Source organism: Acomys minous (assembly GCF_964271855.1).
Source record: "Acomys minous genome assembly, chromosome: 10".
In the NCBI taxonomy this organism is placed as follows: Eukaryota; Metazoa; Chordata; class Mammalia; order Rodentia; family Muridae; genus Acomys; species Acomys minous.
In genome coordinates this window covers 85,794,783-85,807,124 of record NC_140491.1, presented here as the reverse complement: position 1 = coordinate 85,807,124, position 12,342 = coordinate 85,794,783, and the positions used below count along the sequence as shown (strand labels likewise).

General features: G+C 38.7%; 1 protein-coding gene across 4 annotated transcripts in view; it reads right to left on the bottom strand.

Annotated features, from left to right (window-relative positions):
• MBD5 (methyl-CpG binding domain protein 5) overlaps positions 1-12,342 on the bottom strand; it is a 374,269-nt gene that overhangs the window by 56,975 nt on the left and 304,952 nt on the right. For all 4 annotated transcript variants that reach the window (XM_084799998.1, XM_084799999.1, XM_084800001.1 and 1 more), the window contains 3 exons: positions 10,864-10,966; positions 9,481-9,661; positions 2,384-4,510 (listed from right to left, as the gene is read on the bottom strand). In XM_084799998.1, coding sequence (XP_084656124.1) covers positions 2,384-4,510; positions 9,481-9,661; positions 10,864-10,966 — 2,411 coding nt within the window. The remainder of the gene's footprint in view (positions 1-2,383; positions 4,511-9,480; positions 9,662-10,863; positions 10,967-12,342) is intronic.

Genomic DNA, 12,342 nt, shown 5'->3' with positions numbered 1-12,342 from the left:
AAGAAAGCTGTACTGTCCCCTGTTGCCTCATTCTGAATGCCCAACCTCACTTCTCAGTGAGTATTAATGAAAGAACAAGAATCAGTGTAAACAGGTATTTATGCTAGACAACATGATAGCACATTCAGCTGACATAATTCACTTCATAACAAAAAAAAAAATATGGGGGTTAAAGTCCTTCTTAATATTTACCTTACCAAAAGAGTTCATCAGTAAATCAAGTCATTTTCATAACCAGCTGCAATCAGATCTCTATATAGCAATTAGGATTTAATTTTATTAGGTCTAATTTTTCAAATTCTTATCTGACCTTGATTTTTACTAAGTGTATACTTCATGTTAGCCTACATACGCTCAGTCCTATCCACATTGCTCAGCATTTGTTATTTGTCTTTTAGGTACCCATATGCTAAAGCTTCTCTTATATTAGTAAACTTTCAGTCCATGTGCCTTGATGCCCCCCTGTACTAGCAGTCTAGGTTAGATGCTTATATGGATGAATGAAACAGACAAAAAACCAAATGATCAAGTCTATATAAAATACATCTAAGCTTGAAAATCAGAAGATACAATAAATAAATGTAGGTCTTTTCCACAATCGAAGCATAGAAATACATCATTATTGAAACACATACATTTGCACAGATGAACATAGACCTGACACGAAGCAAACTATGATAAGGGCTATCAAAACTGAATAATAATAATAAACGAGACTAACAATGCTTCACCAAAATGTCTGAAGGCATGATCAATAAATATGGTACAACTTAAAAACACTATATGGGCTTTGTTGTTTTAATTTCTAAGTGCATATATTAAACTTTTATTTGTACATTATTAGCTAACACAGCATGGGTCAGTGAAAAGTTGGGAGCCTGTTATGCACCCTTTAATGATCCTGTTAAACACATAAGTTTCATGAGAGTCCATAAACTAAGACTATTAAGAAGGCACTAATCACTTAAAATTATTTTAAGCCTAGATTTATATGTTTTTTAAGAGACGGGATCACTGCGCAGTTCTTCATTGACTATTGACATCAAAACAACAAAACACACAAACTGTGAAGGATGGTAGTGTAAGGTGGCAACACCAGGAAAAAAAAAACACTTGACTTTACATTTAATAGACACGTGGATGGTAACATTCTTCCCGCACACACAGTGGGATACGCAGCCTATATACATCTACATGGTAACACATTAACAGGTGTCAGCAGTTTTCCCATGAGTACTAGCAATCCGGTTTTTATTTATTTTGTGGTGCTGGGACTGAACTCAAGGCCGTGTGTATGCTGGACAAGGGATCTACCGCTGAGCTACACTCCCAGCCCCAAATGGTTTAGTTTTTAAATCCTGCTGGTTTTAAATACGAATGCTAGTGTCTCTCCAATCATCTTTTATTTTCTTCTAGTAGTTTCCTACAAGTCTGAAATCATTAGTGTTGGATTTTGAATATCATTTCTAATCTTTCCATGATCAACAGTTCTATTGCTAAGTTTACCTCTCTAGTGTTCTAGGATAGCATTCGTAACAATTTCTAAAGATTTTATTGTGCAAAACACGGTGCTTTTTTCTAATGTGTCTATTTTTGCATAAACTTGTCTCCATTACTGGTGGATGACCATTTATACTTATTTTGGGTTCAAAACCTTAATACTGATGCTAAAAAGATAGTTCAGTTCTATGAGAAACTTTAAAGGAATTCCATGATAAAAAATTCTGGAAATCAGGTTTTCAAGCCTTATTTTATTAGAAAATTTAAATTATTATTTTTTAAAAGGGAGTAGCCAATGTCCATGTTTGAATTTTCTTGAACAAATAGTAAAGGGCAGAAAACTAGCATGGGAAACACGTTAGAAGACGCTTCCTACTTCCTCCAGCCTCCAGCCACCCTTTCCTACTCAGTGACCTATTTCTTTGAGCAGCAAGAAAAAAAAAATCCATTTCTTTTTGCTTTTTTGGAGTTTCCAAGACGAGCTTCGTTTACCTGTATACAGACCAAAGCGTGGTAAACAACGCTTGTAATGGTGAGGACCGAGGACACATCGCACGAACCAGGACACCTTGCCTTCTAGGGCTTCCTTTGCAGGGTACAGTCCAATGGTTATGAAACCAATTGAAAAGTCAAACCATATTCAAAATGACACAGATGGACAACAAGTAACAAAAACACATGGAATCCCCTCAGTTGGTATTCTTTCCAAAAGACAAGGCCCTATCATTCTGTAAATAAAATTATAAATACTAAAGAAATGAAGAGAATTTTCACAATGGGGGAAAGGAACATCTCTTATCATAATAAATATTTTGGTACAAAAAATTTAAAAACTGTAGAAAACTTTAGTACCTCTGGGTACTTTTTTCTAGTAAAATCATACCTGCTTCAGAACTTGTCTGATTATAGCTGCTAACAATGCTGTTTGGTATCACAGGAGTGGAGGACGCTGAAATTCTTGACTGAGGTGGATTGGGATGTAATGAGTTTCCTAAAGCCATGCCCGACTGACTGAGCATCCCACAGCTCCCGCTAGCCTGAATCTGATTTATTAAACCTGCAAGATGGTGGTTGGGGACTGGACTGTTACTGTGAACAAAGTTAGTGTTTGCATTGTGGCAGTGCACGGCTTCCCCTCTTAAAGGTATGCTCTGTGTCTGAAGAACAGTGGAAGTCATATTAGGATCTGGAAAATGCAGCTGGTTAGCAGAGCAAGGCAAAGCAGTATTTGATCCCCCACAACCCGGGGTACTATTGCTACTCAAGTGAGAGCTTTGACAACTCATAGACTGTAGTAACTGAGACATTGAACTGATGGGAAATGACCCCTGCCCCTGCTTCCTTAGCAAGTCGGGTCCAGGTTTAGGAGCTGCAGAACTATCCATCTGAGACTGTCTGAGCAAACTCAACACTGTGGTAGGTGGCTGTTTTCTTTTCCGTAATGAGTCTTTTTGCTGAGACATCAACTTATCTCTTAGTGCTGCTCGCCCGCTTTGCCCTTCACCTGTGGGGAGAAGCATGTTGGCAGTTGGAGGGAACATGGTGTTTAAAGTGCTATGTCCTTCAGTGTTGCCACTGCTGGCAACAGCTCCAGAATTGGTACTGCTGCTACTGTTGTTACCAGCAAGTTTGTTTTGATTTGCTAGCTGTGCTTTGGCTGCTGCTGAGAGTAAACTACTTGCTGGAAAGGAGGCAGCATTGTGCTGGTTCAAGATCTGATTTAAAGGCATTCCCAGCAAACCAGGCTGACTCTTTACAGAACCATTTCCGGCAGATGCAGTCGGGAAAGCTGCACTGCTTGGGGTATTAAGTACATCACTCATTCCAGCAATTAATGGGTTAGGGGTACCCTTGTACTGATGATGTCCATCAGACTTGGTAGAAGGGCTTGATGGCATTGATGGCCTTGGGGAACCTATTGTTGACCTTGGTGACCTAGGTGGAACCTTTAAGCCACTACAAGTGGCCTGGGGTCCTACGGGTGGCATCATGAAATTTCCATGATCTGATGATGTGGAAGATGAGCGTGATCTTTGGGGCGATGCCTCAATCCTTCCAATTCCAGTCCCCATCATGTGCACTGGGGATGTCACTGGAGAAGGGGACAGGGAGGTTGAAGCTGAATGCTGAATTCTTTGTACGTGACTCCCATGATTCATATGACCAGGTTTTACAGTTGGCAAAGGGAGATTACTTGGCAAAGGAACGACAGCAGGAGGCATGCTTACATTCATCACAGGTACCTGAGAGTGGACATTTGAATGGAAACTGGTTGGATTGATGATAATAGGGTTCTGATTCACTGGTTTACTAGGAATAGGGTCAAGAATGCCAAGTGGGTCTTTCTCAGATGTTAATGGCTTTTTCTGAAGAGCACAAGAAGGTGGAGGAGGGGGGGGTGGGCCTTGGAGTGGTTTGTGGTGGAACATTGCTCGTGGTATTTCCATATTAGTTGAAAAATTACACATTGGTTTTTTCATTACTGGACTCTTTGTAGTCAAGGTTGGGGAAAGAGGTATATTAGTTCTTCCAGCCATGGCGCAGGACGACTGTACGGGAGAACCTTGTAGCATTACTGACGGTGGAGAAAGAGGAGTCCTACTGAGGTGGATAGGACTGGAATTGGGAGCTCCATGAAAACCAGGGTTATTTCTTGTGAAGACATCAGGGCTTCCTAGTGGGTCAGTCCTTGGAGAGATCGAGCCATCTCCATAGATCTGGGAACCTGACGATGCTGGGCTGGGGAGGCCTCCATGGCTGCCACGAAATGGAGATTTCTGTCCATGCTCACTACTGCCCAATCTCTGCCGGGGGTAGACAGGGTGGAGCTCCTGCTGCTGACTTCCAGGCAGGTCTTGCACGTATAGCCTTCCCATGGCATTTGATGGTCCACTCATTAACTTAAAAGGATTCTTACATTCCGGCATTACAGAATTTGTAATTCCTTCGTGAGATTTGTTTCTTACTGATCTTGGAGTTGCTGCTCGTGAAGGTACTACTGGAGTTGCATCTGGTGTGAAAGAGAAAAACAATTTTGTTAATTGTCTCAACTATTTTGTGTTGGGGAGAAAGGGAGGGAAAGTGAAAACCGAGGAGGGTGAGACAAGGACACCTGGGAATGCAAACTTGCAAACGAAAGCTGTGACCCTATGGAGTGAAAACAATTCTGTAAGCCGTATAAAACTTGATTTAAACAGGGTACATTATTCATCCTTAGTTGATGAAAAGTTCTCAGTGACTATTTATTACACTTGTTTCCCCCTTGTCTGTTAAGAAAGCATGGGCATAACAACCAGTACAGGCTGACACTAGTCATTTTAATAATTAGAATTTGAAAAATCGAGGCTGGCAGCCCAGATGGCGATGGCAGTGCTGTTGTTCTGCTCGGCTCGCAATCCTTGAGAACAGTCACAAGAGAAAAACTGTAATCTCTGTGGCACATTTCTTGTGCTACTTAAATAAAGTGCGATTTCTACAGGACAATGTGCTGCTCTACAACTGTTTCCTTTACTTCACTGAAGCTTCCTGAGACGCTATGGCCACAGGTCCTTATCCTAAAATCGTCACTGTGAGAACAAGGCTCCTAGCTTCTTTGACTTGAGTAGATGAGGTTTCTGTTCTTCCTCACAGTGGTAACAGGAATACCTGTGGTGATATGCTCATGATGGGAACACTGTCTGTAAATCTGTGCACTACAGTTTCTTAATTGGCTCTGATTGTGAAGACAGTTTTAGTCAACTGGCTTAGGTAAGACATAACAGTCCGTTGATAGGGACAGACTTCTCACGTAAGATTTAGTTGGAGTGATAGAGTCTTTAGTACTGGATTGCAATTGAGTATTCCCTTTCACACCAGCTCATGTCTCCATCTTTCGGAAGCCCTTCAGTTCCTTTGGAATCAGACTGAATACGGGCAACAAAAGCAAGCTTTGGCTCATCATACAGAATTTTCAGCCTATCATGTCGGATTTTTAGGTTCAAGATTTTGTTTTAATGTTTTAAGGCCCTAGCAATAGTTAAGCATTTTATAAAGTTGCATCTTCTAAAACAAAGATGCTAAGTGATATTCTCATATGCTAATTCCTATCACTTTGTGTTGGCTTCTTAGAGAGCTGTGTTGAAAAGAATGCAGTTATAGTTGTACTCCATAAGAAGATAGCAGAGAGCCTGGTAAGGCACAGGAGATCAAAGTGGCACCAATCACACTATGTGTTTCCCATATCTATTTTGAGACTTAAAAGCATATTAGCAATTATACTTAGATTCATTTGCAATCAGGCATAATTACACACTGAAAATGAATCAAGTTCTACTATTTGCAAGACAGTATACGGGTCAGATCATATAATAACTTTTAAGGCAGCACTTCTCAACCTGGGGCGTACAGATTCCAGAGAGAGGAGTGAACATGTGTGCCCACTTCCCACTTGGAATATGTAGACTTTCTGATTCTAGGATGGTAGAGGATCTTTGAAGGAGGAATTATGTTGGGACTAAGCAGCCTAACAGAAAAAGAAGATGCACTTGACTGAGGCTAACGTTCTTGTTAAAGAGGGACCACTCAAGGTGTGGATTGAGATATGCAGTGTGCTGTGCCTGGTGGATAGTGAGAACAGCTAAATGTAGTAGCATCACGGTCTATATTCTGTGTAGTCCTATGAGTCATCGGCTTCCATGTTTTCTTATTGTCATTATAGCTGTATAGTTATCTACAGTTCTGTGAGTAAGATTCAGACAGCAGTTTCACCTTTTATAATCAACTAAGAGAATTTAGACAATAGTGGTTTAGAAAGGATTTCTTCTATACCCGAGGATAGATTGTTAGTATCTTTAAAATAAGAGGAACGTTGAATAGACAAGATTCAGGATGGTGTTGAATAACAGGGGCCAAAGTACAAGCTAGCAAGTGTGAAGACCTGGTGCTGATCAGGTGCTGCCAGTATATTCAGGTAGGATATTTAAGAGACTAAATGGAAACAAAGCTAATACTCATGCTAAAGGAAGGTGAGAACTGCTCTGTAAGTATGAATTCTTATTACATAAACCTCGGTTTATGATAATATGAAGTTAGGAAACATAGAACAGTACACTTAATGCAACAAAACACAGTTATAAAAGTAGATAGGACATAATCCTCATGGTGTCCTTACTTTCAAGTATTGGACTTGTATGTACAGGTGCAATAAAAGACCAGAATAAGGATCTGCTGGGGTTTTTTAAGAAACAGGGCAGACCGTGGAGGCAGGTTAGTGTCAGGATATAAGATGGCATGCGATCAGCACATTTAGAGCAGTGTGGGCTGGAGATGGCTCACTGGCTGCCTACAGAGGACCTGGGTTGGGATCATATCATGTCTTTATCTGACCTCTGCCAGCACCAGGCACATATGTGGTGCTTGCACATACATGCATAAATCTAAAAACAAGAGCATTAGCAACACATGTGCAAGATGCATGCAGAATACTAACAGCTATGCTGAGGTGGGAGGGTGGTGTTAGATTTTAAATAATTCATTACTACCAAATGTACCTTTACAATGTTGGAGCCAATTTGTATTTAAAAAAAAAGAAAGAAAGAAAAGGAAAAACTGCGCCTTGTTAAGAAATAAGTTCCCAGTGGGGCACATGGGACGCGCCTGAAATTCTAGCACTTGGGGAGTTCGAGGCCAGCCTGGTCTACAAAGTGAATCCAGGACACCCAAGGCTACACAGAGAAACCCTGTCTCAAAAGAAAAAAAAAGTTCCCTGAAAGATTCTTCTTTTTTTTTTTTCTTTTTAGCCTACCTCAATGGAGCAATTAGTTTGATTATTGCTTGTTCAAAGTTAGTGGGTTATTAGCCAGAAGCTCTATGTTAACAACAACTAAATATCAATGTTTGTTCTCTGTACTTTTGGCCCAAGTCTTTTTAATTATAGGCAAATGTTCTTGCATCCAGGGCTATCAATGTTGGCTCTAGTTTATTATTATCTAATCTCCCATTCAACTCAGATTGTTTTCCATGTCATCCCCTAATTACGGTATATTAAATATGGTATATAATTATGGAATAAAGTTTTTATTTTTTATGTCTAACTTATTTTTCAAAGCTGGTCCTGATTTGGGTTTTGCCATGAAACCTTGGATGATTGTTATAGGTTACACACATCATGGTGATGTTTTTCAGAACTGCCCATCACACACACTTGGGAATTTCACTCCAATCATAGGCTATACTGTTCTGAAGGTGGTTTATAGGAATACTATGAGCACAAGTTCCTCAGCTGCACACAAAGAACAAATTGATCATCAAGGGAAAAATACCTTACCAGTGAAAATGTCCAATGGACCTAATCTTAAGCAAGTAATCAAATCTAATGTAACCAATGCAGGATTAGCTGATATTGTGTGCTTTTTGATGAATATATAGCATCACTCACACATCATTCCTCCTAAACTGAGCAAACATGTGATGTTAGGAAATAATTACAAAATCCAAACTGAGGAACATTCAGCAGCACTACCCTATTGCCTCAAAAATGTCAGTGTCCTGAAAGACTGACACAGATTGGGGAACTGAAGACTAAAGAAATGTAAAACTGATTATAGTATACGATCTCTGATTATATGTAGATTCTAAAAAAGAAGTGAACTTTAAAAAAAGCTAGAGTTATTTGCAAGAAAATAAAAGGAACTTGAATATACATTACACATTAGTTCATAGAATTTTATCAGCACTCTAGGATTGTGGTGGCATAGGAGAATGCCATTCTATCTTCAGATGATTATATCCTTCTCAGGGAGCATTTTAGCAAGAATATTAATGTCAACCTGGAAAATCAAACCTAAGAGCATAGGAGAATTCAGCCAATACCCTAGCACTTTTCTGTACCTCTGAAAATTTTCACAAAGGGACGTGGCTTGATGTGTGAAGGCAAGTATCATCAGGCCTGAGAACCTGTGTCTGACCCACGAGAGAGAATTTACTCTTGCAAGCTGTCCTTTGACTTTCACATGCGCACTGGGACCATGAATGTGCATGAACACATAAACACACTTCCACACACCAATGTACTAAAATTTTTACTTAAAAAGGAAGGTTGTGGGGGCTGGAGAGATGGCTCAGTGGTTAAGGGCACTGGCTGTTCTTCCAAAGGACCTGGGTTCAAATCCCAGCACCCACATGGCAGTTCACAGCTGTCTATATTTCAAGTTGCAGGGGATCTGACACCGATCAAACAGACATACATAGAGGCAGAACACCAACAAACAAACAAACAATAAATAAATGGGATGGTGTGTGTGTGTGTGTGTGTGTGTGTGTGTGTGTGTGTGTGTGTGTTGTGTATATTGTGGGAGTGTAACATAAAAAGCTCTCGGCCAAGTGGTTTGTATTTGGGGAGGGGCTTAATAAATAGCTATTATGACTAAAAAAAGTAACACGGTTAGTTTTTTTTTAAACTGTGATTAAAAATGGGCTTTCCCATCTCCTGATTCAAGTTTCCTCTAGCTCTACTCCTCCCAGCTTCTCTCCTCTCATCTGGATCCACCTCCTATCTTTCCTTCATTGGAAAACAAACAGACTTCTAAGGGATAATCATAAGAGACAACCTAGTCAGGTAAGGAAAACTTGTCACAATATTGGTAAGCTATATTTGGGACTGGATCTTATCCACTGAAATCTAGGCCTGTATAAGAGGATGTTTCATATAAAACAATTTGGCATTTATTCCTGTTAGCTTGTCTCTATGCACATACACAGAACTTTAATTTGTTGGATAGTATTGACTTTGATTGCATAACTATGATATGAATAAGAAAATTTAAAAAATAGATCTATGGTAATTTTTCAGAATTTGCTGATTATACTTAAAATGGTAGAAGATAACAAAACTGTGGATGTTTAAAATATAGGCTGAGAAATCCCTTGCAAAGTGATTTCTAGCTACTACCTCTCTTGGCATGGAGTCAGGAGACGACCTATCCCTGAAACAATATTACATACTTGTTCCTCCTCCAGGACTGGTGAGCACCAGAGAAGGATGTGGAGCCTCCATGCTTTTATGGAGCGTGGCCACTGCAATGATTTTTCTCTTATGTATGCATAGCTTTGTGACATCTTCATCGGCCTTAACATCTTCTGCAGTTCTCTGTTTCACAGCAGCTCCCGGATCAAAGTTAAACACCTGGAACAAACCCCACAGATTCTGTTTATTGTGTGTCTGTGAAAAACATTTAATAGAACAAGCTTTCATTTACAAAGAGAAATGGTATGCACAGATTAAGAGAAATAGGAATTAAGCCTTTAAGGTTTTGAATGGAAGGGAACAACTTTATATAATTTAAAAGTACTTCGGGCCAAATAATATTTTTTAGTGACAAACAATGAAAATTATACAAATCTTATGATAGCTAAGCTAATTAAGCAAAGGGGATGGTACAAAATCTACTCAGGTTTCTAGTTTGGATACTTCCGATGGCATACCAGCACAGAAACAAATGGAGCACACCGGGAAAAAGGTGTAAAGCAGCAGCATCCTAGATCCTCATTTTTGCCACAACATCCCTACATGCTCACTTTCCCTGTTGCTTACTTTTATTGCTACATTAATACTATTACTTCCTTACTGAGCTAAATATCTATTGTATGTCAAAATTCTTATTATATAAATTTATCCTAAAATATGTTAATATACAAAAGAAAAAAGGGGATTGTTAATCTTCAGTTTGAAAAATACACTAAACACACATTTCAGAGAATAGTTAATCTATTTTCATACCAAATTAATATTTCACCATTTTAAACTATGTTGCCTTTTCTTTTTTTTTTTTTTGTTTTTGTTTTTGTTTTTGTTTTTTGAGACAGGGTCTCTCTGTGTAGCCTTGGCTGTCCTAGACTCACTTTGTAGACCAGGCTGGCCTCGAACTCACAGCGATCCGCCTGCCTCTCCCTCCCAAGTGCTGGGATTAAAGGCGTGTGCCACCACCATCCGGCCTAACTATGTTGCTTTTTAAAGCAGTAAAAATGTCTTATGTTTTTGCTGAGAGGTCAACCTTGTGATTTTAAGAGTGTCTGTGGCAGGTTTACCAATACCAGTGCAAAGAATAACACTACAGATTTGAGTAGCCATAGTAGTCAATGAAAGCACCATAAGATAAGCAAAGCTCCAATAAAAGGTACAATGAAAGCCAGTATGTCACCTTTGAAAATGAATCAAATTATTTTTTCATAATCTTTAACCATTCCAAAGTGCACATAATTAAAATCAATATAAGACTAGAAAACTAATATAAAAGTGAGATGCCAAATGAGGAAAGCAAATACATGAAATATCTAAACCAAAAGCAAAACTGAAACCCTGCTGTAGCTCTACTATGAAACGGTTACCTTGGGAAGAATCAGAGGACATTCCAAGCCACACTTGCATGTTCCATCAGTAAGCAGGTATGTCTTAACCTGCTCCAAGCAAGATAACAAAGACCCACTGGGACTGTGAAAATAGTTTAAAAAAACATCAGGAAATAATTTTGACTACATATATTATAAGAAAATATAATTTATAGACTTACTGTTCCTTTATTTCCTAGCAGGGAAAGACATTTTCTTTCCAATATTGTGTTAGATACTAAATTACAAATGTTAACTCTCTTTCTTTGAATCCAAATATTCCTCAGAAAAATAGATAGTTTCATAGATAATGAGACAAAGTTTTTGAAAACTGGGAATGGATTAAAGATAGAAAACTCTTATTCTTTTTAAAAAAACTTTTCATGATCTTAACTTTTTATTTTTCACTGTAAACTTTTCATCACAGTTCTATAAAAGTGGTATTATGTAAGTATGGATACACATAGGTGTTTGTATATGTACATACATACATAAATACATATATACGTATATACGTATATGGATACACACACACACACACACACACAATCTATGCAGGACAGAGTTTGAATTTTCCATAAGAGAACACAGTACTAGTGACTATGATTGAAAAATGAAAATTACCAATTAAAGCAAATTTAGCTTCACTGTGACAGGACACTAAAACTCCTACGCATAGCATCGCTCCTGGATAGTCTATTCTGCTTCCACAGAAACACAGGCAGCACTTGAAATGGGCTGGGTTAAGATGCAACTCATTGTGTTTATGAAAAATTACACAAGTGACTCTAAGACACAAAAGAAGAGTCTAAGAAAAAGCCCCCTAACTTAGCTAAATGATCGACTTAGGGTGTTTTAGATGACATGAAAGGATGATAATAATAATTTCACATTAGATGGGAATTTTACCACAACAGACTGGGGCACAGATGCCTTTACAGGTCTGATAAGCTTAATAAAACAGTGTCACTAAAATATACCATATTGATTTTTCCTATGAAGAATTAGTAAGTTTAATAAAAAAAAACCTGCTCAATATTTTACTTAAAAGAAATTGTATGGATGGCAATCTTGAGGGATTTAGTTGTAAAATTTAGCCTAAAGTGAAGAATTCTGAAAGTCTTATTAAGAATACTCCAGACACTTTAAAAATACTTCCTATTACTCAGTTAGGTCTTTTTCTCCAGTTCTTTAATTAACTTTTGGGAGTTATAATTAATGTAAAAATAGTCATGTCTTGAATCACAGATAAAAACTAAAGGACTGGAAAGAGATGGAAACCTAGCATGCGGCCTCCATGCCAGGAGGCATGAATAGCTGGAAAGCAACCCAGAAATGGCCAGCTGTGTGCTGAAGGGAGAAACAGAAGGTGGGCTGAGCAGATCAGATCCATGCCAGGCTCATTTAACGTGAGAGCATTTTAATTTCACCTTCTCTGGGAAGTTCCTCTCTAAGAATTCTTGGTGCTGAGATGTGATT